The sequence below is a fragment of the Alosa alosa genome, chromosome 10, assembly GCF_017589495.1.
Source record: "Alosa alosa isolate M-15738 ecotype Scorff River chromosome 10, AALO_Geno_1.1, whole genome shotgun sequence".
Taxonomy (NCBI): Eukaryota; Metazoa; Chordata; class Actinopteri; order Clupeiformes; family Clupeidae; genus Alosa; species Alosa alosa.
The window spans coordinates 19,041,038-19,067,615 of NC_063198.1; the positions used below are offsets into that span (position 1 = coordinate 19,041,038).

The 26,578-nt window shown below is 42.4% G+C and overlaps 1 protein-coding gene and 1 long non-coding RNA gene across 2 annotated transcripts in view; one reads left to right on the forward strand and one right to left on the reverse strand.

Annotated features, from left to right (window-relative positions):
• The first annotated feature begins 1,806 nt into the window (after positions 1–1,806).
• LOC125301885 (constitutive coactivator of PPAR-gamma-like protein 1 homolog) lies at positions 1,807–26,138 on the forward strand. The gene is made up of 17 exons (XM_048254717.1): positions 1,807–2,561; positions 4,627–4,873; positions 5,319–5,401; positions 6,808–6,936; positions 7,376–7,466; positions 9,063–9,160; positions 9,794–10,074; positions 10,793–10,877; positions 11,711–11,932; positions 15,009–15,180; positions 16,011–16,260; positions 16,642–16,756; positions 17,845–18,054; positions 19,823–20,021; positions 20,720–20,858; positions 21,680–21,776; positions 24,066–26,138. The coding sequence occupies exons 1-17, from the start codon at positions 2,088–2,090 to the stop codon at positions 24,390–24,392; spliced, it is 3,219 nt and encodes a 1,072-aa protein (XP_048110674.1). The 5' UTR covers positions 1,807–2,087; the 3' UTR covers positions 24,393–26,138.
• Positions 18,054–26,578, reverse strand: part of LOC125301889 — a 111,707-nt gene continuing 103,182 nt past the window's right edge. Inside the window, exon 3 of the long non-coding RNA XR_007194810.1 lies at positions 18,054–18,128. This is a non-coding gene — a long non-coding RNA (uncharacterized LOC125301889). The remainder of the gene's footprint in view (positions 18,129–26,578) is intronic.

Consider the following 26,578-nt stretch of genomic DNA (forward strand, 5'->3'; position numbering starts at 1 on the left):
ATCACATATCCAGTTCATAACAACAATTAAATTAGATAAAGTCACCTACAAATGAAACAGAGGGCGCTTGTTTTATTGAGCAGGTCTTGCATAGAAGCCATAATAAGGCCATATCTGTGTATTATTTGAAATTTTAGGCTATGGTATGTTTATTTTTTCTTCACACAAGATGTTAGTGTGCCGTGGGATATTTTAAGTGTCAAAAGTGTGCCGTGGCACAAAAAAGGTTGAAAAACACTGTCTTAGTGAATACGTTAGCCAAATGTTTGATTAAATAAAAGGTTATATTTATAGTCGCAGGTCAAGGACCACAGGACTTCATATCATAGGCTGTACCTTAAATGATACGTTAGCGCCCTCTTTTGGGGTAATGTCGGAAACTGTTTAGGCTACTTAGGTATGATTAGGCCTATGAAGAATGATGAATGGAGAACACCTTTGAAATTAAATGTACAAATTAATGAATGAATGAATGAATAAATGAATGAATGAATGAATAATAATAATAATAATAATAATAATAATAATAATAATAATAATAATAACCATGCACTTAACAGTATTAACACATTTAATGTGTGATTTTGCTAAATGGAACAGAATGAAAACAGAAGGTAACTGAAGGCAATAGGACCTCCCAGCCAAAACCTTTGAGAATTGGCATGAAGATTAAAGGCAAGCATAATCTGGCAAAAAACAATCTCTAACCCAAAGTCTGGTTTATAACACTGATTATTTAAGTGAGCTATTGCACAGTCCAAGTAGGCCTACAGCATTAGAATGTAGTTAAGAACTTACCATGGATTTTCAGAAAGAAACTACACAATCTCCCATAATGCAGACACAAACAGGTGGCTGACAACAACCCTGTCTCTTTTTGTTGTTTCGCAGCTTCACTGCTTGGGACCCATTATAATAATAGGCTCATTGACTTCACAGCGCTGCACAGATCTGGCAGAACTTGACGCAAGCATCGTTAGCCAGATCTGCGCAGCGCTGCATAGTGGAAGGATAGTAAGCATGACCTGGCCTGAAACATGGGCGTAGTAAAGGGGGCAGCCGTGGCCTACTGGTTAGCGCTTCGGACTGTTAACCGGTTCGAACCCCGACCAATAGGCACGGCTGAAGTGCCCTTGAGCAAGGCACCTCTTTACTGCCCCCCGAGCGCTGCTGTTGTTGCAGGCAGCTCACTGCGCCGGGATTAGTGTGTGCTTCATCTCACTGAGTGTTCACTGTGTGCTGAGTGTGTTTCACTAATTCACGGATTGGGATAAATGCAAAGACCAAATTTCACTCACGGGATCAAAAGAGTATACTTATACTTATAGTAAGCTGCTAATTGAGGTGGTGTTAACCAACTATTCCAGTTATTCTCTATGCAATGTCTCTGGACAATCTTGGCATGGGTCAAACTCTGATTTGCACGTTTGTCTTCTAGTAGACTGCTCTTAAGAAGACTATGCCTAGTAAACTAGCCTGGTACAGCTGTTACTATAGCCTACAATCTATTTAGAAAATTGATTAAAATGTGTCTCTTTGCTCCACGAGGAAACATGCATTTGGAGAAGAATCTTCGCTAAAACTACTTGTCATCCTTCGTTCATTTCCGGACTTTATAAAGCCTATTTTGTTTGTTTGTTTGTTTTAAATAAGTAATATGCTATCGGTCTGGTAGCATAGGCCTACATTCATCAATTTCTACATGCAACAGTTCTTCAATTGTCCCTCCTGCTTTAACTGTGCCCACTGTTACCCTCTCAGACTCCTCCTTTCCTGTGCACGGTACGTGCCCTGCGTCACTGGGCTTCTCTTTCTGTAGCCTACACCACCAGACACATCCAGAGACCAGGGACATGGCTCCATAGAACCGCACATGGCGTACAGAAGCCATGAACCAAAAAAGAACTCACCAAAAACAATAAATGCATCCGTAGCAACCTGATTTGATTTATTTCGGATTTCACTCTTCCAAAAACCAACAACAGCAATATTTTTTTTTTGCAGTGTTGAGGGAAGCTGCTTGCAACTCCATATTTCACTAGCTACTTTACGCGTTAACCGGATCAGTCTGATTTCCCTTTTCAAACATGGGTGTGCAAGGTTTCCAAGAGTATATTGAAAAGCACTGTCCGAATGCTGTCGTACCGGTGGAACTCCAAAAGCTTGCCCGGGGTAGCTTGGTTGGAGGCGGCAGGCAGAGACCGCCTCAAAGTCCGCTCAGGCTTCTAGTTGACGCCGAAAATTGCCTCCACCGGCTCTACGGTGGTTTCTACACCGACTGGGTAAGTGGAGGCCAATGGAACCACATGCTTGGCTACTTGGCTGCACTCGCTAAGGCCTGCTTTAACGGGAACATAGAGCTCTTGGTATGTTTCAATGGCGCCCTGGAGAAAGGCCGTCTTCACGAGTGGGTCAAGCGACAGGTGAACGAAAGACAGACAGCGCAGCAGATAATCAGCCACGTCCAGAATAAAGGTACCCCACCACCAAAGGTCTGGTTCCTGCCTCCGGTATGCATGGCCCACTGTATCCGACTGGCCCTCCTCAGGTTCCACATTGGGGTAAGTGCGAGAGTACTTTGCCAGGTTGATGATGGCCAGGGATGCTTTGAGCTCTTGCCCAAATATCTGGGCTGTTAGGTTAGCCAAATAGCTAGGCTAATGTAGAGTTGTCAATGTCTACAAATTGCCTGTTAGCAAGCTAACTTTGCAGGAATAGATGCAAGCCATAGATAGCTATCTATAGCTAATTTAGCATAAAGGCTACCCAGCATAGCAATGGCTGGGTTAGCTCGAGACAGTTAGCAAGCTAGCTTGTTCCGCAGAGAAGTCTGCAGAATAGCCTATCAATGTGAAATGTGAACTGATTATGTGGGCAACATTTCAATTTCCAACATCTGACATGCTTGCAGATTGCTACTATCTATTTGGGAGTTCGGTTGATGTGTTAAAAACTTGTTCATCAAGGTCAGTGACGTGCTACCAAGCTAAATCTGACATGATCAAACTTGTTAGCTGACTAGTTAGCCCAACAACTTGTCAGTTGTGTAGCCTGTTGCCATAATACGGCCCTGACAAACGGTTATCTAGTAGCCTAAGTTTAGTTTAGTAAATCTAACTAAATCCCTGACAGCTCGTTGCACGAAACATCAACTACATTTCCACCTCATTTTACTTAGTCCTATTTAGTTTTTCCACTTAACCAGATCACATCGACGTGGCTGGAGTGTTTGTTCAGCAGTCGACATAAGAATCTGAACAGTATGTGTAACGTTAATTATGAAACCTTGGTTGGCCCAACTTCCTCAGGATTATTCTGCTGGAAAAATGGGTTGACAGTCTGTTTTGGGTAGTTTTATGGGTTGAGTTAAACGCCAGTGATTGATTCAAGTGTGATGATGGCCTAAGGTGAGATGTGTGTGCTAGTTGCAATGTTAAGTAACTCATTCTCAGCTGATGCGCTGACAAAGACAACTGAGTCACCTCACTAATTAACCAGTTAAAAAGTATCAGTTTCATATCAAAGTAAGCGACTCTTATCTCGTGTGAGAGATTTATGAAATACTCATGTCGAATAGCACCAATGGTATGCCTAATTCTTCTTAGAATTAGAGCATAGAATCGCTTTCTACTACAGAAACAACCCAAAGCAGGTAGAGTATTGAATCAGTGTCATTTTCAGAAATTGCATAAGTTAAAACAAGTAAGCATTTGGTTAAACGTTAAAAGAGAATAAGAATAGGCAAGGTAACACAAATCTGTCCTTGCAGGTGTTAGTGCTGAACAGTAGCAGTTTAATTATTACAGTTAATAATACAATATGTCACTGAGATTTTTAAAACAAGCATGTGATTTCCTTTACTTTCCAAGAGCAATCCCACACAACTGTTCCCAAGGAAGCATGAATTATGCAAAACAGGTCACTTTCACAGCTAAAACTACTGTTTTTGAATCTGCTGGAGTTCACAGATTTTACAGTAGCACTCGCTGCCCTCCCAAAAGCAAAATTCCCATTATATAATGTCCATGTGCAAAATATCGCCCTGGGTTTCACATAGACACATAAGTAGTTTGTCAGACAAGGATATTTCCTTGGCTCTGCCCCTCACAGCAGCTAGGAAGAGAGGGTCGCTGAGGAGTTCAGTACCGGCTCTTGGTTGGTCCACTGGAAGTCCCTCCTTTCCCCGCCTATAATAGGTTGTCTAGGGAAGGCAGTGTGTGTGAGTCCTCAGGCGGTCTGAGCATTGCAATTGGCTTTTCCTCAGGACGGTCACGTCACCTCTGTGCTGAAACACAGATGAAGCCTGAAGGGCCAGACAAAGTTTTAGAGGCCTTCTCCGAAATGGACGACCCACAAAAGGGGGATAGGCCCGTCTAGAGTAAATCAGGCAAAGTAGCATCAAACTGAACCTATCTTATGTACTGAACTTCTCTTATGTACCAGTGACTTCGTCAAATATTCCAAATATTTGTCCTCTCCTTTTGTAGCTGTAGAATTAAACGTGCCTTTTATTGGTATTTTCTGAACCTAACATGGCTGTTACATATTTCACTAATTGAAATACCCTAATCTTTAATTTTGTATGCATTTTGCCCCCAACAATTGTTTATTTATTTCCTGCCACAGGTTGTCCAGAGCATCGAGGACCATCACCAGGAAGTGATCGCCTTATGCAGAGAGAATGGCTTCCATGGCCTGGTGGCGTACGACTCCGACTACGCCCTCTGCAACATCCCTTACTACTTCAGTGCCCACGCCCTCAAACTCAGCCGTAATGGCAAAAGCCTCACCACGAGCCAGTATCTGATGCATGAAGTTGCCAAGCAGCTCGATCTCAACCCAAACCGTTTTGTCATTTTTGCTTCGCTCTTAGGTGTGTGTTCTGTGTTAGCGTGAGCATGCAGATTCATTGATTTATGTTTAATGTTAAATAGGCTTGTTTGTTGATTGGCCACTGTAGAAAATTCCCTTCCCTACATCCTGTGTATATCTGAAACAAAAAAGTAATTTTGTTCTCTTTGCATCTCTTAACGACAGGGGAAACTGTATATGCTTTATCACTTTTGTTTTATATTCTGCATATTTCCATGTGTTATGGGTTAGCATTGTCCTATGGAATACTGTGGAATAGCCACATGGAAGTTGCTAGAAAATTTAATACATCAGATGGTGTGTTTGAATGTTATCACAATCGTAACAGCATTATTCTTTTTCATGCTCATTCAGCGCAGACTCAGGGCTCTCTGAGCTGCTCTACATAGACTGTGAGTGCATCATAATAGTAATGGATGGTTCTGTTTCCGGTTGTTCTTTTCTAGGTAATCACATATTGCCTGATGAAGACTTGGCAGCTTTCCACTGGAGTCTGCTTGGACCAGAACACCCCTTGGCCTCACTGAAGGTACCATACTCTGCCTTGCCTTTATCTCCCTCTTTTTAATAGCGTCAAGGTGCAGAATGTTGTAGCAAGTAGCCTCAAGTTTAAATAGGACAAGAGTTATATGGAACAGAGATATATATTTGTACCATTTGTTTAATCCTTGTAAGAATGACTGATGCTGTGAATGATATTTTGTCTGTGACCTTGTTTACATCAGTGAAGTACATTCTATATTTTGCATATGGCGCTTGTATTAATATTAATTTGTATTCACTTCTGTAAAGTGTACTTTATGTATGTTGCATATGACGGTTATTATATAATGCATGGATCTTTGCATCAATGTTGATATGAGTGGCTGTTCTTTATGTGTGGCTGTTGAATGCCTCTCTACGGCTCCTGTTATACCAAAAAAGCGATAGTGACTAGTTTCCTTGACAACCACAGTAAAAATGAGGTCTGGCAGAGAACTTATCGCCACTGTGCAAAATCACTTCATCGTCCTCTCCTCATGGTCTTAAGCTCCAGCCAAAGAAATTAAACGTAATTAGTAAAATGCACTCTGTATAAATAAGAGAGATGACATAATCCGTGACCACCTCTACATCCCCCATGCCTGCAGATATTTCAGTTGATGTAGCAACAACAGCCAAACACAGAAGGATATCTAGGCCCCCACCCCCAACAGAGAATTGACCCATAATAATTATATCTATGTTTTGCGGCTGTTATGGCATGGCATAGATGTTATTCATTTCCCAAGTAGTGTTGTCAGTACTAGGTTGATCTGCCAGTGAAATGCATTGGTGCACAATGCATGTGTTAGTAATCTTATCACCATTTCTTTTTACCCTTTTAATGCTTGTCATTGGCTAGAAAGTGAATTGAATCAAAATAACACTGGTGAAGGTGAAGAACATTAAAAGAAACCATTTTAATTCTACAACTGTGTTCAACAATTAATTAATCAAGAGATTAATCGCCAAATATTTTGGTAATTGATTTGCCAAGTCGTGTTGAGAATTCTTTTTCAAAATCATAGTTCTGTGACTCCAACTTCTTTAAATTTGAATATTTTCAGGTTTCTTTACTCCTCTTTGACAGTTAACTGAATGTCCTTTGGGTGTGGACAATACAAGACATTTGAGGATGTCAACTTGAACTGTGGGAAACACTGACAAACAATAATAGAAAAAAAAATGAACAGATTAATCGATCAAATGTTTATTAATCAATCAGGATTTTGCACTTTAAGCTTGTGTCATTTACCACCAAATGTATGGGGCCTTAGTGGTATGACCTCATCTGTTGAGTCACCTGAGAGTTTGGCTGTTCCCATTGACGGCCATGAACCGACCCATCACATTGTAGCGCAGACGTGAGCTTTGGCTGGGTGAGGGTGTGATGGGTTGCTCGCTCTGCTGCAGGTACGTGCCCACCAGCTGGTCCTGCCGCCCTGTGACGTGGTTATCAGGGCTGTCGCCGAGTACGTCCGCAACATGAAGGACGTCAATGACCTGGAGGTTATCTCGAAAGACATCTTTAAGCACTCCCAGGTAAGTAGATGCTCAAAGTCGAGAGGTTGCAGGTCATTTTTTCTTTTTATTATGGGGATTCAGAGCAGTCTTTGTGTGTCAGGATTTTAGCAATTCTGTTGTCATATTGAAGACTTTTTCAAATGGATTGCCTGCTGTATCTTCTCAAGGAAAAGTATGCAACAACGGCTATTCCGATCAAAGATTCTAAAGCACTTGGGAGCACCTGATCGGAATAGAATGTACCCCATGTAAACAGACGGCACACATTTTTAAATCGTTATAGTTTAATCGTAATGACAAAAGAACTGTCCTTGTAAACCTGGCTACTGTCCATTAACAACTCTGATATAGCCGCTGATTTGGGAGAATTTCTGGACCAGGTTTGACCAGACTTGGCCTAGAGCAGCTTTTCCGGACTCCGCTGCAACCTGCATTTAATATGGCTTCTGTGTTCCAGTCCAGAACCGACGACAAGGTGATCCGTTTCAAGAAGGCTGTGGAGTACTACTCAACTGCCAGCAAGCCTCCTCACTTCTCTCCTTATTTAGGTAAGGAGGTCCCAGATTGCTTCTTTTACGCCTGACTTAACGATGCCTGGGACTCGTCATTGTGACACTTGGCACACTTAGTAAATGTGAGAACATTATATGTGGGCCAAGTGGTTTTATCATGGCATAATATTTAATGGTTCCCCTGCACTTTTTTCTCCTTTATCCTTGACTCCAAAAACATTAGTTGCATTATTCATCTATTTTCAAGCACTTTGAAGTTTATGGTTCCTCTATCTAATGTTCCTGCCTCTGTCCGGTATTCCATCCTATACCACTTCCTGTCGTAGCGCGTGTGCTGAGAGGCAGGTTGTGTTCGTGTGCAGGAAGAGACAGGCGTGGAGGAGTTCGCAGTAATGTGAGAAATTTCCCCTCTCGCCACAGACCTTGTGTGCACTCTGGAATGGCTACTATGCCCTGTGCATACAAATAGGCTCCTTAAAAAAAGGCGCCTCTCGTGTAGTGACTACACAAGCCTAGTTTGAGGGGACTTGGGGCACGGGGTGGGGATGAGGGAGAGATTGAGAGAGAGAAAGAAAGAAACAAAAACACTCCCTTCAACCAGCCCCAGCTGAAAGAAGTGAGGGCATAGATTCTGAGGTGGCTCATTCCTAAAGAGGCTGAAGTTGAAGTGTGTGTGTGTGTGTGCGCGTGTGTGCGTGCTTGAAACTCCACAGCGTTATGCTTAGCTTAGGTCCTGTAAATTGTCCTGCAATCTGACTCGGGGTTTTTCTAATGGCTAGCTTGTTATGGTAGAGCAGATCAAGCAAGCAAGCACGCACGCCCTCAATATGTTTTCTCCATGCTCAGAGGCCAGCTTGAAGTATGTAGGCTTGTTAATGGTCTTGTGCACTCTAGAATAGTGTGTGTGCTCTGCCTACACACATCTGAACAGGCCACGGGATTATCATGTCTCTGCCCACAGATTATGTACATTGTAGCCTGCAGCCAGTTTGACTAGGGTGAAGTGCATTGAATTCATGAGCAATTCATGACTTTTCAGCTGCTGCCTATTTGTGTCCTAAGTAGTAAACTAGTCTCCCACTGCATTTTATATTGATTACATTTCACAGTTTGACGTTTCCAATATATGTGCCTTTGCATCATGCGTCACAGGAAATGGATGTTTACTGAAGAATTCTGTTTCACCTCTTCAGTGAAAGTGTTAATTCCATTGAGGAGAAGATTCAGCCTCTCTACACTGAGGCTGACTGAGAGTGCTTCATTCTTATTTTATTCAGAAGGATGCCTAATATCGAAACATGCTCTTTTAACAGTAACCTACCATGAAAATTAGAGCAGAGAAGCATTTTGAAGTGAATCTGTTCCATCTGTTTGGAACCCTCCTTGTAGTCAGGCCCCACTATACCTCTGCAGTTCAGAATAATCCAGTGAAGAGTGTTTTGTAATAAACACAAAGCAAGAAGCCCTTAACAGCTGAAGATGGCACCCTGAGAGGTAGAGGCACTTCAGAGTGTTGTGTTAAGAGCATGTAAGAAGGGTTCTGTTAGGGAATTGGAGCGGGTCTAAGAGTAGGCAGATTTGGTGGCGGGCCTGTTGACAGCCCTGTGTGCCTGTTTGCTCTGTTCTCTGCAGCCAGACCAAATCAGATTGGAGTGTCTGCAGCTGTGCCACAATACGGACCTCCACCAATGCTCAACATTCCACAGGCTCCCCTTCCCATCAAACCTGGGGTGAGTAACTGGCTCCACCTAACTTAGCGCCACTACAACTGAGGTGCGTTCAAATGCGCAAACATAGGCAAACATTTGCAAACAGTTTTCCGTTAGCCTTGGATTTTTGGCAAATGTTTGTGAACATTCGCAAACAGTCTGAGGAGGTAGTTCTCCGCGAACATACAGTGGAACTGGACATGAGTTTGACGAAGGCAACAATGCAATTACTGTTACATTGGAATGTTAACACCAAATCGTTCCAATTTAACTGTTCAAAGAAAACATGTGCACCACGAATGTTTGCCACTGTTTGCAATCCATACAATTCATGGGTATGTCATGTATTGTAAAGTGGGTGAGTTGGGGAGCGTGTCATGTATTGTAAAGTGGGTGAGTTGTGGAGTGTGTCATGTATTGTAAAGTGGATGAGTTGGGGAGCGTGTCATGAATTGTAAAGTGGATGATTTGGGGAGCGTGTCATGTATTGTAAAGTGGGTGAGTTGGGGAGCGTGTCATGTATTGTAAAGTGGATGATTTGGGGAGCGTGTCATGTATTGTAAAGTGGGTGAGTTGGGGAGCGTGTCATGAATTGTAAAGTGGATGATTTGGGGAGCGTGTCATGTATTGTAAAATGGGTGAGTTGCGGGTCAGGTCCAGCATGCCTTCTCCACTCCGCTGGCCGAGCCTGGTCCTGCCGCCGTGGAGGCAGCAGGGAAGGTCCTCCCGGATCAGAACAGCTTCGGCAACATTCCTCATGAAGGGAAGCAGCACACACCGCTCTATGAGAGGTCATCCCCCATCAATCCCAGCCACACGGGCAGCGCGGGGAGTGTGGGCAGCGACAGCCCCAACCACACCGACCCAGCGTTCTTCAACACCTCCTCCACATCCTCATCCTCTGAGAACGAGGAGTCCACCGGCACCACTGCCAAGTGAGATCCCAGCACACACACACACACACATCAGCCAGGTTTATTGGGAATGAATGATTTCACTGATTGTAATATATTCTGCAATTAACACGGTACATTTTATTGTGCTTTTATGCCCCAACTCATGGTGATACGAATCTGTAGCTGTTGACTGTTTGCGTAATTTTATGTGCCATGGTACAGCATGCTCAAAATGGCCAATATTGAGAGAAGACCCAAATGGGTCATTCCATACCAAATAACCCAGAGCCTCATAGGTCATGTCAGGTTAAATATGTCTATTAATGTAGCTGTGGAAATGTTTAAAACTCAGTTTTTGTGGACTGCCCTGGATATGTCAGGCTCTGATGAGAATATTTCGAAAGATTGTGTGAATATGTCAAATTATCCATAGTGGTCCAGAGTCCAGACAGCAGAATCCCATTTCTGCCTGAGAAAAGTGCATATTGCTGGCCCATTGTGGCCATTGTCAGTCTGACCTATAAAAACCACACAGTCATTTATTGCCGCAGCGCTGGATAGCCAGAGTGGCTACAAAAGTGCCTGGAGTATCTGAGAAGTTCACACAACAGCAGCACTGTGTATTGTGACATGGAGGTGACTTGGACAGGGCTTTGCATTCCACTCAGTCCTACAGTAGTTCAGCCTTGCCTGGCTGTGCGTGTGCTCTATGTGTGCTTCTGTTATTAATGCACAGGGGTATGTCTTCATTCCACAGTCATCTAAATGACCATAAAGGATGGGAAAAACAAGGAAATCAGACAGACAACATACCAGAAGAAGACCTCGGGGATCAAATAAAAGTAAGAGTCCTGGATCAGAACAGCTTTGGCAGATTCACATCTGAATGGCCACATTGTACCATGGCTATGAGTGAGATCTGGGAGTCAGGAAACATCATACGAGCGTATGAGCCAATAAGTATTTGAGTGGTGGCAAGGGCCCGAAGTGTGGACATTGTTTCTTTACAAGGTGGAACACATTCACTTTTCATCAGCGGAATGACAACATTAGTTGGAGGTTGCATATCCACTGGTCTTCATGCTTAGTCAAGCACAATTTGCACAGAAATGTATGGTATGATTAAAACACCCTATGAAAGTGTTAGTTTTCATTCTTGATTTTGACTTTTCTGGATGTGATGATTGAGAAGTGGTGTAAGCTGTTAATAGAGACACCAGGATTGCACCACAGAGGGCACTTCTTTGTACAGTTCTATTCCCTTGAGGCAGATTCATAAATAAAACCATTCTGGTGGTGGAACACTGTGTATCAGGAGAGGCCTCACTTTCCACTGTTGCTGAATCATCTCGGAAGCAACACAAACTACTCACTGCTCTCTGTAGGACGTTTTCATAATGCCTTATTATATCCAAATGCTATGCCCCTCTGGTCTCTCAAGCATTTGTGTATTTCTACATAGCAGGAGCACCCCTGGATTTGTGTGATCACCTGGTAAATTAGATGGACTCCTGCAACAATTATGAGATTTAAAGGTCTTTCCCATATGCCCATTTAATACATTAGGAGCCCCTGTTCTACACATAGACAGGTACATATGTGTGTTACTCTTTTAATGATGTTGAAATGGCAGCTTCTCATCGTTTTCCTCGTGTGTTCCTCCTTCCTCCCCCAGACTGACCCGTGTGTGACCTCCCCGGTGAGCCCCGTACTGGACGTGGTCAGCCCACACTGCATCAACCCCGCTATCCCATCGCTGCTCTCCATGCCAACCAGGAACCACATGGACATCACCACACCCCCCTTACCCCTGGTGGCCCCTGAGGTGCTGCGTGTGGCCGAGCACAGGCACAAGAAGGGCCTCATGTACCCCTACATCTACCACGTCCTCACAAAGGTCAGAGGTCAATGCGCCACCATGGACATTATCCCCATTAAATGTTCCACATACTCGACGCACCCGACCGGTAGCGCGACAATGTGACGTCACAGAAGCGCCGTAAACATTTATAAATAATTTTATAAAATAAATCGTTTCTATTCTTTCCTCTTAATTCCATGTGTTGCAACTCTCGCTGGTAACTTTGTTAACTTATCCAGCAAACTATTAAAAATTCACGACTGTAACAAAACTGCAACTCTAAACGCCCTCGAACTAGTCCATCTTCCTGTTTCCGCTTTGTCGCTTCGCCTGAAAAAAAGGTGGTGCGCTACACCTGGCGCTTACCTGGCTAAAATCCTGGCTGGCCCGCCAAGATCTACGTCATTTTTACGTCACGGTGTCGTGCTACCTGGCTAAAATCCTGGCGCGCCAGCAAGATCTACGCCATTTTGGCGTCCACGATTGTCGCGCCACCGGATTGGTCGCCGAGTATGTAGAATCTCTTACACTTCCTTGCAAGAAAGGCACATTTATTTATGTAGAATTCATGCACATTGCTAATAGGGCTGGGAGATATGGACCAAAAGTCATATTCCGATATATTTAGGTTGAATATCGATAGACGATCTATATCCTGATATTTTTTCTGCAAAGTTAGAGCTGTAAAATTAAATGTTCAGTCAAATATGAGTAGTTTTATTGAAAACTCACTACTCAAATAACAATAAAATGTACACATAAAACTGGAGTGCCTTTTTAGAAATCAAAGCTCTGTAAGGTGCACATTTAAATAAAAAAAATATCTTAAATAAAAAAAGCCTATAAAATAAAATAGGCCAATCTTTTTCTGAAATAAATATATTTATATGAAAAAAGTAGCGTGCAGTTTCACAGCAGTGCAGAGAGCACCCTGTCATCAGCTTGCGTGGAGCAAGGATCATGGCGCAAATTTGAACTATATTGATATATGCGATATGGTCTAATTCCATATCGCATTTTAAAATATATCGATATATCGATATATCGCCCAGCCCTAATTGGTAATATATACCATTATAGTATATAGTGCATACCACATATTTACTCACTGTTGGGTTGATCAGTATGTCCTCAGCATGGTTTGATAACTGTCTGACTATGTACCAGGTCCAACATTACATACTTCTGCATCCATAGTCCCCAGCAAAGCTTATGCACACCCCATACTTAAAAAGGCCTGTCACATCCTAAAATGGGGTTAGAGAACATTGTTAGAACATCTCCATTGCCCTGACAAGGTTACACTATACCAAGCCTTCTTCTATCTTAATAGCTATACACACATTGCATCTTTTTAATGGTGTGATAACATAAACATCCTCTTTGTCTTCATCAAGCATAGGTAGGCATAGATTTACAAAGGTCAGACATCCCTTCGGGACACAGGCTGTCCTTATTAAATTCACATACTCATACATCTGTCATGCCCTCGTTCAGTTTTGGTAGGTACCAATATACGTACCTACCATGTCCTTGTTTAAGGATACAACTACTCCTACTCATCTCTTGTAGTATCTCATCTGTTTATTGGGCTTCTCTAAGCATTTCTATCCTATATGACGTCTAGCTCTGGTAAGGCTGTGTCTGTTAATGCCGGGACACTCCCGAGCTTCAAGGGTTGGAGGAGAAGAGAAATAGCCTGTGTCTTCCCCAGTTCCCTGACTCCTCACTGAAGTGCTGCAGGAGCTAAATATACCACTCATCTACATATTGAGAACTCCGATATAAATTTGGACCTGTTTTTTCTTTCTGTGCCCCACCCACAATTATTTTTTCTTTATTTGAGATTTGTCTTGATTTGTGTGCTTTTGGGCTCTTGTAGACATGCACTTGTGGTGAACTAGTTTACTTAAAAAAAGTAGTATTTTTTTTTTCTGAAGTAGATGTGAGATTCTATGCCATTGCATTGAACATGACTGTAGCTGTGGCAGTAGCACTGTCTGGTCTCAAATCCAGAACTTGACCAGAAAGGCGTGTTCTCTGTATGGGTTTGTTTATTTTGAGTTTACAGCTCACTAGTCAAACAGAATAGCATTCATCCTCTTTTGTTCCCTGATGCAAATGAGAGGTCAACCCTTCCTTCCAGCAGAGTTCCTGTTGCGTTTCCTTTTTACTTTTTAAGCTAACAAGCTGTTTTGTTTTACATTTAGTATTGTTTACATATTGTTAGTGTGGGAGGATCTGTCAGTATTTTGTATAGCCTAATCAACTGATAGGGAGTGTGACTGGTCACAGTCTGCACATGACACTGTACTTGTATACACTCTTAAAAACTACACAGCATATAGTTACTGTGGACTCCACAGTACTACTGGAGGGATACAGCTAACGTGTTTGGGCTGCTTAATACCAAAAAGTATGAAAGACTTTGCTTTCATTAGTGATTCAAAGTTTTTTTTTTTTTTTGCATGAACAAGTGTTCAAGCAGCACAGCACAGTATGAATTACTAGGAGCGGCATGTACGATCCTCACAAAGCATACATCAGCCATCTTCCTGCGAAAACCTTTAAAAGTGAATGACACAAATCTGAGGTAATTCTTCATGCCAGAAGGCAGCACTATATCTAAAGGATGGACCCATTACAATTCTCTTTGTTAAAGAATCCATCCATATTCATTCATCTCCACAAGTTAAGTCTCCCAGTTCTAAACGTTTAGCCCTCATCTTTTCATGCCTACATTTCTTGCATTTTGAAAAAAATTCAAAGGAATATTTTAAATAGAAAATTATTGATATACATTGTCTGTCTATATTATCTCGGAAGTTGTTTGGTTGTGGTTGTATATTGTGTGTGATCACTTGAGACAATAAGAAGGGTGCTATACATTCTATACATTATCCCTTACGTAACTCGGTGTTTTACATCCTTTTAGGTTACTACCAGTAGAAATGTTGAAATGCCTCTGTGTGTTTAGGCCATGTCAGGTGATTGAGTTAATGCACTGATGTATGCATGGGTCTTTTCTATGCATCTGTTGTCCCAGATCCCTCATCCCCTATGTATGGTGTTAACGTGTGTGTGTGTTTGTTTGACGGTCTGTGCCTCGCAGGGAGAGATAAAGATATGGGTGAGCATCGAGGACGAGGCCAACAAAGAGCTGCCCTCCGCCGTGCAGCTGTTCAGGCCTATTCGTCAGTATGTGTACGGAGTGCTCTTCAGCCTGGCCGAAGCCAAGAAGAAGGCCGAGAGACTCGCCGTCAGGAGGAACCGCCTCCCTGAATGTGAGGGATACAAGCATGCGTGTGCACGCATGCACACATTCATGCACACACGCACACACGCACACACACACACACACACACATTCAGCATACATATTACACGCACCTGCGCCATGCGCACATTCATGCCAGCACACACACACACACACACACGCGCACGCACGCACGCGCACACACACACACACACGCATGCACACATTCATACACACACACGCACACACACACACATGCACACATTCATACACGCACACGCACACGCACACGCACACACACACGGCTGGCACGTGCAGGTGCAGTATATATATTGTCCCAAGAGGTCTTATCAACGGCTTTAGGGTCCAAAACAAAGCATGTTAAACTTCAGTTTCAGTGCTTATATGTGTAGAGAAAATCTGAATGCCCTGAAAATGAATTATGTGGAGGTTCTTTGAAAACCACACTGTACATCAGAGTGGCCCCACCCTTCCCCTTGTGTCAAGATGAAGAATTATCTCTTCCCACAGTTATGTCTGGATACAGAATAAATGTTTTTCCTGTGACACATTTGCCATTTGCCAGATTATTTCAGAATCATGCTCTCCTTTACACACAGAGTTACAGCTGCAGTCTAGGATTTTTTCTTTCTGTCAAATTCAGCCAGTAGCTCTTCACAGAGCCCAGTGTTCATATACAGCTGGGGCTCTGTCAGTAGGAAACTAGCAGAGTAGCTTGGATCAAGCCATGGATAATTCCAGTCAATCCACACATTGCTTTGAGAAGGGAGAGGGTATTTGGAAGTTGATTGGCTGTTGACCTCAAATATCAACAGCCTTTCCCCCTCTTGACCCACAGACCAGCCAGTGATCATAAAGGAGTGGGCGGCTTACAAGGGCAAGTCCCCGCACACCCCGGAGCTCGTGGAGGCGCTGCCGTTCCGGGAGTGGACCTGCCCCAACCTGAAGAAGCTGTGGCTGGGCAAGGCCGTGGAGGACAAGAACCGCCGCATGCGCGCCTTCCTGGCCTGCATGCGCTCCGACACGCCTGCCATGCTCAACCCTGCCAACGTGCCCACGTCACTACTGGTGCTCTGCTGCGTGTTGCGGTGAGTGGGCCGCCAACTCCAGGGGCATCGACACGTCCCCCCCACAAGTGCCTTAAGGTCCTCCGGTTTCTCCTGTCCTTCATTGGCTAACGAAGCTCTGCACAGGATGCCACGTACCACTCTCAACCATGTTGGATCTCTCTCTTTTCACTACAGCATGACATTTTAGATGTCAACATTACTTAAAATATACTGAGCACTACCATTTGAAACATTTTTACATTTTTATTCAGGTTTTACATTTTAAAGGAGATTGTGAGATGCAAAAATGTGATGAGTTGTAGATTTGAAGTCCAGAAGTAGAATATACATTGAATTGAATAGATATTCAGTTCCTGTGTTTCTATAATATTTTTTTACTCCTTTGTGTTTTTGCTTCAGGTTTATGTTACAATGGCCAGGAGTAAGACTTTTACGTCGTAACGAACTAGACGCTTTCCTAGCCCAAGCACTTTCTCCTAAACTTTATGAACCTGACCAGCTGCAGGAACTGAAGGTGATTCAGTAGGAGCTGTTGTATGAGGAGTGTGTTGTGAACATGTCTTCACTCGCAGTGCACAGCCAAAGCTCCAAACTTGCTCTGTAGGCCTCTATTTTTCACTAGTTAAATGTTTGGGCGAAACTGAAAGGGTCCTGTAGAATTCAGGTTGCAGTTTTTCACTGGACACTCCTCATATGCATATGGCAAGAAAATGTGCTTAAATGAAACAAGCCTTTTAAATGCGTTATCCAAGCATGGGTTCCCCAAAGAGCTGGCTTTGCAGGGAAAAGATCAGTCTCGCATATGTTTGTGGATGATACAAATGCGAGGAGCGTCTTTGTGTGTGTGTGTGTGTGTGTGTGTGTGTGGGCTTTTTTCGGTGTTCATTTTTGTCTTTGTATGTGTGTGGATGGTTTACTGTCGTCAACCTCAACAGGTTGACTGTGCTCACAAAAAGTGTGTGCAAGGGCCTTCCCTTGCCTGCTGCCACCCCCCTCTCTTCTTTGATTTCAAACAATTCCAAATATGTTTATTGAATTTGAGCAAAAAAAGGAAGGCAAAAAAAGAGGACACACCACTGCGTAAGCCATCCACATGAGCAATGTGCTTTCTGTATGTCTGTCCCAGTGCTGCTGTCTTGCTTCTGTGTGGGCTCTCGTCGAGGCGTGACTGCCTCTTGTCACTGCTTGCTGGCTGGCTGGCTGGCTTCCTGTAAGCTGCTTGCTGTGTGCTTCCTGGCTGGCTGGGTAGAGAGAGGTGGGCCGTGGGCTATGCCGGGGCTGGGTGTTGTAGTAGTGTATGTGGGGTACATGCTTGGGGGATGTAAGACAGGGGTTGGGGCTGAGCTGCTGCTCATGCTACTCATGCTTGCTGGATGCTTTGCGCTTGCTTGACTGCTGATTTTAGGGGAGGGGTGGTTTGGCGTCTAATGTCTGTCCTAAGATTGGGGTTGGTGGGTGTAGTGGCTGATTGGTAGAATGGCTTTTTTGGTAGGGGCTACGGGGGTGGTGGGGCCATCTTGTTGTCTGTGTCCGCACTGAAACACCAGGCCCTTAAGCGTTTGTGTGTGTGTGTGTGTGTGTGCCCCTCTCTCCACCCTGCAGATCGACAACCTGGACCCGCGCGGAGTGCAGCTGGCGGCACTCTTCATGAGCGGCGTGGACATGGCGCTGTTCGCCAATGACGTGTGCGGGCAGCCCATCCCCTGGGAACACTGCTGCCCCTGGATGTACTTCGACGGCAAGCTGCTCCAAAGCAAACTGATCAGGGCTAACCGGGACAAGGCCCCACTCATCGACCTCTGTGATGGTCAGGTACGGTCAGGTCCATCTAGCGTCCTAGCACCTCCTTGCCTTTCTGCTTTACCCCAGTGGCATCTCTGGGGCATCTATTTGAATAAAAAAAGATTATTATTAATCAAGTTGTATTTGTGATGCATATTCCAAAGGTTTAATGTCACAGAACAGTGTTGAGAGGTTGTGGCCACATCCAACATATCTATTGTAGGCTGTTGTAGAAGTGAATCAACACACTGAGTGAAAAAGTCAGTAACTCACTGGGCCTCATTTATCAACCAAGCAATAACTATATAGATAAAAGCATCCACACTAACCAGCGATAAGGCAAGTCTCTCCTCGTGTTGATGAATGTGATTGCTAAAATTGAAAACTGATTGGCTGTCAGCTTTTAATCGTTCTCAAAATTGCTTCGAAAGGAATCTCCAACGATATTGTTCTCCATGCCGTTAGCGTTATAGTGTATGTGTGGACATCGTCATTCATATTAGCTAGGACGATACTTTTTTCCGTTATCATTATAGTCATCGTTCTTGGTGTGAGCGGCCCTTAGCCCCCCTATCGTTCTTGGAATGAACGTGTGTTAGTAAATGTGGCGGCTGAAAACAAGCGTAATGAAAATATCACGCCTCTATATATACTCATTTTAGAGGACTCGCCCCTACAATATACGACATAGAGGTGCATTATATGTCCAAAAGAGAAACATTTCTGACCTTGAGATAGCCACAGTGACGTTGCAAATCCAGCTTAATCATGTTAATTTTGACAGGCAGAAAAGTAGCATTAAGGAAGCCGGGAAACTAAGTATAACAGACTTTATTTTGCAGAGAGAACACATCATACTACAAATACATTAATTACAAAACCATACGACACCTGCCATTTGTCCCTTGAAAAAAATAATTTATGATTGTTGCGCTTTGCAAAGCGAAAGTAATTCTCTCCACACATGGCTATCCTAAGCCATCAAATGTGTCAACATAACATGCCGCTTCAAAAACTTGAACTTTGAGATTTGAGCGTGGCCAATGCTCACGTTCAGATTGATAAATGCCATGCTTTGCGTGGATATGAGCGTACGCTTGTCCTACGCCTGTTTTATGTCATACATTCGTTTCATAAATGAGGGCCACTGTGTCTCCTCACTGTTGATCGGGACTATTGAACCATGAAGCATTGCTTATTCTCTGTGAGGTTGAATTCTGACGCATGACTGATACAGACCTGTCACTTCCTGTGTTCTGTCATTCATCACACACACACACATTTTATTTTCTCCACCCCAGGAGACTTCCTGCTACTGTAAAGTGTTAAACCGAATTTTCCATGTATGATTGAGTAAAAGCCCACTGGAGCCCACTTATATTGCTCCTCATACCTGCTTATGGCACTGATATTGAAAATTATAAGAGGGTCGTGAAAAAAAATATATTTTTGTGATCGTGTAGTTTGAATGATTAAACCCCAGTACTGTCCCTCATGGGCATTGTGTGCCATTGTGTAAGACTGCACATTAGCTCACTTAGTAAGTCAAATTCCCTAATCAACCTAGTATGCTCTTACCATGTTCTTCCCGTTCTTCCCTCCTCTACCTCCTTCGACTACACTTTGACTAGTACTTAAAGCTTCTCCGCCCTCATCCCCTGGTATTAGAATTGATTGATGTGGTGTTCATTGTTACCTAAGGTCTCTTCTGCATTGTGGCTTGAATGTAATTCCTCATTTTTTGTAAGTGGCTTGGGGATAAATGTCTGTGTGAATGTAAACGTTTCTGTGTGTGCAGACTGAACTCGTGGCTAAGGTGGAGAAGATGCGCCAGAGTATCCTGGAGGGACTCAACTTCTCCCGGCCGCCGCACCCCGTGCCCTTCCCCCCACCGCCGCCGCCGCCGCACGGCATGCCTTTCTACCCCCCGCCCAACGGCAACTTCTACCCCCCACCACCCATGCCACCACCTCAGGCCAGGGGCAGAGGTGTGCCTGGTAAGAGTGCCTGCCTGAGTACACAAGTGCCACCTAGAGGCTGATGTCTTAACTTTTCTTCTCCTGTGCATGAATGAGGTTGCTTTGTTCCAAAAATAGTTCTGAATATATGGTCATGGGTAGAGGCTCTCAGTTGTGCGCACGAGGCCTCACTGCCCTGTATATCTCTTATCACCATTCGAAGCACATCTTTTGGACTGTGTAATTATGCTACTGTACTTGATAAGAGGTGGCTGTGTTCAGTCAGGTATGCAAAGCATGGACAGAGGTCTAGAAACCACCTATTTAATCCAACAAAGTACTAAGTGCTAGCATTCTAGACAAGGTTATAACATAGGCTGTGCTCTGTTTTTTTCTTTTGGAGTGTGACTTTTGCCACAGGGTGATCAAATAAAAATATACTGGCTCATTTGGGCTTAGGCTTGTAAATGAAACAATGCATAATTAATTCCCCCAATAAAAAAGTCCGAAATATCCAAGACCTTGTAATTCCTTTTGGGGAATCAGACTAAAAATGTCCACAAGAGTGGGAAATCAAAATGGAGCTTTTTTAAATCTAAAACCTAAACCTCCTACCTAGAGGAAGCACAAGGCAACTGTGGAACGGCTCCCAGTTAACTCCTTTTGAACTGCTGAGGTCTGTGGCATTGTGTTCCCCTGGCTGCCATTTTGAAACGACTGCTCTTTTTGTCCCCTAGGCTTTCCGACCATCTCCTCGCAAGGTGGCAAACTGGAGATCGCTGGCACAGTGGTGGGCCAGTGGGCTGGCAGTCGCCGTGGCCGCGGCCGAGGCGCTTTCCCCATCCAGGTGGTGTCGGTAGGGGGACCAAACAGAGGGTGAGTTACTAGCTGCCGTGGAGCTGGGACACTGACCCATACCACTGGCTTCCCAGCTCTCCTCTAGCAAAGTAATGCAGGAGCTGGGCAAAGAAATTCAGCGTTGCTTATTATGTTATTTCTTTTTTATATTGAATTTGTGAACTGCCCTTTCATTGAAAGTCCTATTGATTTGATGTTAAAGTACTATGATGATGATTTAAAAAATATCCTTGTAAAAAAAGGTATTTACACTGCAAAAAAATCCAACCAAGTGTTATTAATGTTATAATAAGGTCAAAAAAATTTGGTATTGTTTTTAGTATGAAAAGACTTACCTAGCGCTCTCTCGAAAGATCATTTTGACTTAATTTAAGAAGACTTTGACTTGTTTTAAGGAGTTTTATCAAGACAAATTTACTTAACGCACTGGCAGAAACATTTGCTTGTTTTCAGGATGAGATGTCTTAAAATAAGTCAAACATTTCTTAAATTAAGTCAAATGATTTCACAAGAAAGCGCTAGGTAAGTCTCTTTATACTGAAAACAATACAAACTATTTTTTTTTATCTTGATATAAGATTAATAATATTGGTTAGATTGTATTAGATAAGCAGTTTTTGCAGTGTAAAAGTTATTCTCTTCTCTGTTGAACATTTCCATCAAATCATTTTACAGAACTTTTAAGGGATTTGTAACGGCTGTTGCTGTAAAGAATCTTAACCTGTACTTATGGTTAAGGAGAAAACAATAAAACATCTAGGAATAGTCCCGTTCATCGTAAGGGGATAATCAGCTGTGATAATTGCATGTTACATCTTGTACATGTCCCTTCCTTGTAGTCGACCTAGAGGAGTTATCTCTACTCCGGTGATTCGCACCTTTGGTCGAGGAGCCAAATACCATGGCAGAGGTTTCAAGAGTCAGGGTTCATATCAGGTGAGTCACTGGCTTTGCTCAACAGTCAGGTCCACACATACTACATCCATACAACTTTGCCTTAGTATCACACTCAGGAAGACAACAAGCACATGAGCACTGCAGTGTAATCTGGTATGTCAGGAAATAATAGCCTGCAGGTCACCGTAATCGTTTTCGGACACCGTATGTTCTGGCTAATGAAGGAAGATGACTCCTTTCTCCTTCATTCATTATATGACTTCATTTTTGTCGTCAGTGGATATAGATATTCCTCTTGTGACAACATGTGTTTACTGCATGTTAATGTGGACATGTTTAATTAACCCTAAGAGTTAGATGTCAGACAGAGGCTTGTGGTTCAGTTGAATCAGTCTGGCGGACATGGTAATCACACGTTGCTGTCTTCTCTGGTCTTTATACAAACAATTTAATCTCACAGAAGCAAACATGTCTTACATATCTGGAATTAACAAACTGGTAAAATGAATGTGAAATTTCATTTGAGGGGTGGATGTGTATATTTGGTCGGTAATTCAAAGGAGAAACTAAACATTTAGGTGCACCAACGTCTGTCTTAGATTTCTCTGTCATAGATTTCTGCCCTCTACTTTCAGTATTCCAAAAAGCTGTCTTTTTAGCTTTGTGCTCTTATTCTGAAGTAGGAATTGTTTTGACTTCACAAATCGATGGTTACGTATGTAACTGTGGTTCTATGAGTTTCGGATGACCACCAGTAGAAACTAAATAGAACTACAAAACTGGCTCAACAGGAGCCATGTGATCTCACTCTGCAGTAAATGGTCATTCATTTACCTTTTCTTGTCTTGAGGCAACAACAAAACACATAGTGCCAAAAATATACCAAAACATTTGAGTACAAATGCATAGATTAGTGCACACACCAATCCTGTTTTTGTTGTTTGCTTTGATAAGTTTTCTTAATCCACATAAAATAAAAAAGGCACCTGTGAAGCTGTGACGCTGCTGAGCTCAGTCTTTTTTGAAATCACACAGCTATAGTATTGCTGCCAAACTGCTTTCATACTTATCAGCCGAGTGTCTCTCGTCCTCAAATAACCTCCCTGTAATTGATTTTGAGACACCTCATCTTACAGGTTTTTGGAAGACATTATATATAAGAAGCATAACATTATTAATGAGAAGCATTTATCTTTTCAGCGGTAATGCTTGGCTCAAGTGGTCTTTATGTGTTAAGACTAAACATTTTTCTTTCTGCAAGACATTGGGATTTTATGTTTTTTATATTTGTAGTTAACGTCAGTTTTATAGACAGTCAAGGTTTGTTTTCAATGTCTTTAGTGGTATTTGAGGAAATGATAGCCTAGATAGCAGCATTTAAACTGTGAAACAGATACACACTTTATTTGTCAACAAGTAACTTTTTAATACATTCCTTTTACTGTTGCTTTGCAAACATTCATATCCTCAAGCAAGATATGTTTAACAACACATTTCTCTACTGATTGGCAATTGTCTGGTCAGTACACACCTCATTGTAATGTCAAAATTAGTAGACTTATCTAATAATATTTTACAATTATTATATCTTGGGGAAGCAGGTGACAAAACCGATTATCCAAAATGTGTTGGTATTTTGTAGGTAATTTATATAATTTCATCAGTAGATGCCTTTTTTTTGCTTTAATGATAGGACAGTGGAAAGTGACAGGAAGTGAATGGGAGAGAGAGCAGGGGTGGGATCCGGAAAGGACCACGGGGCGGGAATCGAACCCGGGTCGCCGGCACATGGTGCAGGTGCCCCAGCCAGTTGCGCCACAGCTGGGGCCAGTAGATGCCTTTTAACGGCCCTTCATGCAAACCTGTCATGCAAGGACTCTTTGACCATCACCTATACAGGATTTCAGAAAGCTGGGCGAGATTCTTTATATAGAAACGTTTCTGTAGTGCTTTTTGAGTAACCCATGATTAAGCTTTTTAAAGAACCCATGCAGAGCATTTACTTGTGATTGTCCCCGTTTCAGTCTTTCGCTATTCTCTTGTGTTTAAAGTAATGAAAAGTCTACAGGTAACAAGATCCATAGAATATTGGTGAGCGAGTGAGTAATGTGGTTCTCTTGCCCCACATCGAGTTGTTTCCATTCATTTGTTCTACGTAATTAAAAACACACCAGAGAGTTGTATACAGCAGAGGTGGATGTTGCATAGAATATTGGTAAGATCAAGTTATCAAAAGTACATCATCTCTGTTGGACTAGAATCAGTTTTGAGAACTCAGAATGCTAACAGCATCTTTAACAGTTTGCCTGTCTTCTCCCTGGCCCTCAGAGCAAGCCTGCATACGCTCCCTCCTCAGCCAATGACACTGCAGCCAAGGAGCGCAAGAAGCCCAGCAAGGGGGAGGAGACCAAGTTGGCGACTCTGTCGCCGGAGAGCTCGGCGGCCGAGAATGGCCTGGAGGTGCCCGAGCAACAGCTCAACGGTAAAGCGGACGACGCCATTAACAGTGAGCCAGTGTCCAGCCCAGCCGAAAGTGCCTTCAGTAATGACTCTAAGATGTGCAATACTAATCCTCACTTAAATGCACTAAACTCAGACGGCGAGGGCCTCAGAGATGAGACTCTGGGCCCTGCTGTCTTAAAAACAGAAGAGTAAAGAAAAAAACAAACCTATTTTTATAGAGAGGGTGAAGGATGGAGGAGGGTTCAGAGTTAGGTTAGGAATATCTGGAAGGATGGAAAGCCTGCAGTTGGTATACATTTATTTTTTTCCTCTCAATCAGCAAGATTAGAAATAAAACAAAACCGAATGTGAGGATGTAACTGATGATGAAATGAAAATTGAAAATGAAATCCCTCTTTCACTGTCACCTAGTGAAAACAAGAGCTACGATGACTTTTCTTGGTTTAGTAACAAACGACAAAATCTACCAGGTCTATAGGAAATACAACCAGTAACATGAGGTAGAAACGTGCACTCCCAACTCACTGATATCTACATGTCTCAAACTGGTTATATGGACGTTTTACGTTAATTTCTATTATTTCTCTTAACTTACTGAAGCCGAAAAAAAATACTTTCATTTGGAGGTCTATAGGACATAGTTTGAGAAACTCTTCCAGTACTTGGCACCATATATATTTGCCATTGTAATTGATTTTGTGTTGTCACAGTAAATGCTTTTCTTTTTGACAAGGTAAACTCACAAATGAAAAAAAAAAAAATAACAGAAACGGAACCACCTTTCTCACATGGGTCATCATTGTGGGTTTTAATTGTTTTTGAAAAAAAAAAAGTGCAGAATGTTTTTAAAAATTTAAGTAAATGTAGGTTAAATACAGCATCTTAAGTTCAGATGAATTCATTGTCATAACTTTTAGGTCTATAAGTAACATGTCAAGAAATATTTTTTTGAAAATTAAATCACACGGAGATACAAATGATCGATTTAAAGATAAAAAAAACAACAACACAAATAGGTTTTTCTTTTGTGTCTGTCCGAACACTCCATGCATCTGTGATCAACGATCAACGTGGTTTCTTGAATCGGATGTAGAACCTTAGTACTACTGTTTCAGCTAAACTTTCTGCATGGTTCACAATTTTAAAAAAAGTGTGTAGTTATGCATGTTTGTCCTTTTTCTTCCATCTCTACAAGTCCTGTGCCCATTCGCAAAATTGAAAAGGCAGATAATCAGTAATTGTCCTATCAAAGGTGTTAACTGTTTAGTCGTAACTGATTTGCTCTAACCTTAAATTTGTGTGGGTTTTGACCTCTGTTGCATTTAATCAAAACAAAAAAGTTACAAAAAGTTTATCTAGCCACTTTAAATATTGTTAACCCTGGTGTACTCATGACTGTATACATTATTGTTCTTTGTTGCTGTTTTCTGCATTCATATTAGCACAACACGTCTCTGGAAAAAAAGTAACAAAAACCTATGAAAAAAAGCTTTGATCTTAAAAGACCCCCCTCTCTTTCGTAGCTGGAATCGAGTTGGCAAGACGCTTGATCCTCCCATTCAGAGTATAGCATAAGCGAGTAAACCTGTAATCATTTTTGATGTTTACTTTTAGTGTTTTTGACGAGAAAAAAAAAGAGATTCTTATTGTACTTCTAAACAAGAATCATTACTTAACTTTTCTCCATCTAATCCTCCTGATGCTTTTCATTGCACATTAGTGGTCAGAAATATGGTGTACTTCCCAGTCCCCAGCCCGCAAGACTAAATAGGTTACCTTGATGTAAGTTGATGGGAGTTTCTTCCTAACTCATGGATTGTACAAGAATGAACTACTGTTGGGTTTGAGTGATTGTTGATGGATTGTGGTGTGGTGTATTTGAAGGAAATTGAATGCAACTTACAATGCTTAATAAAAGTCTTTATTCTTTTAGTATAATCACGTTTGAATTGTTTTTATTTCTGAGACGTGTGATTTTTACAATTTTAGAACATCTAAACATAAAGCCTAGGTTTTGCTTTCGTTATGTAACTAGTCATTCAGACACTGAATTTCTTCACTGGAATAGCGCCCTCACTACTCTACAGTATGCCTACACGAAGTTCATGAACTAAAAGCTCCCTGTGACGTAGACTATTTAAAAATGGTTGAGTCTGCCACCTACTGGAAGACAGGGCACTTTTGTCCACCCAAGCCTTCAACCCTAGAACGCATTTGGGTTGGGCTCGGCTCGCCAACACTTGGGAAAGAATAAATAAACCAATCTAACGGTAGGTACATGTCCATCAGTTGAATAGAATTTCACAATGAGGAGCATTTAAATAACCGACTGGCCAGCCCATTAGCTTGTGCAAAACACGAATAAACACACAACATTG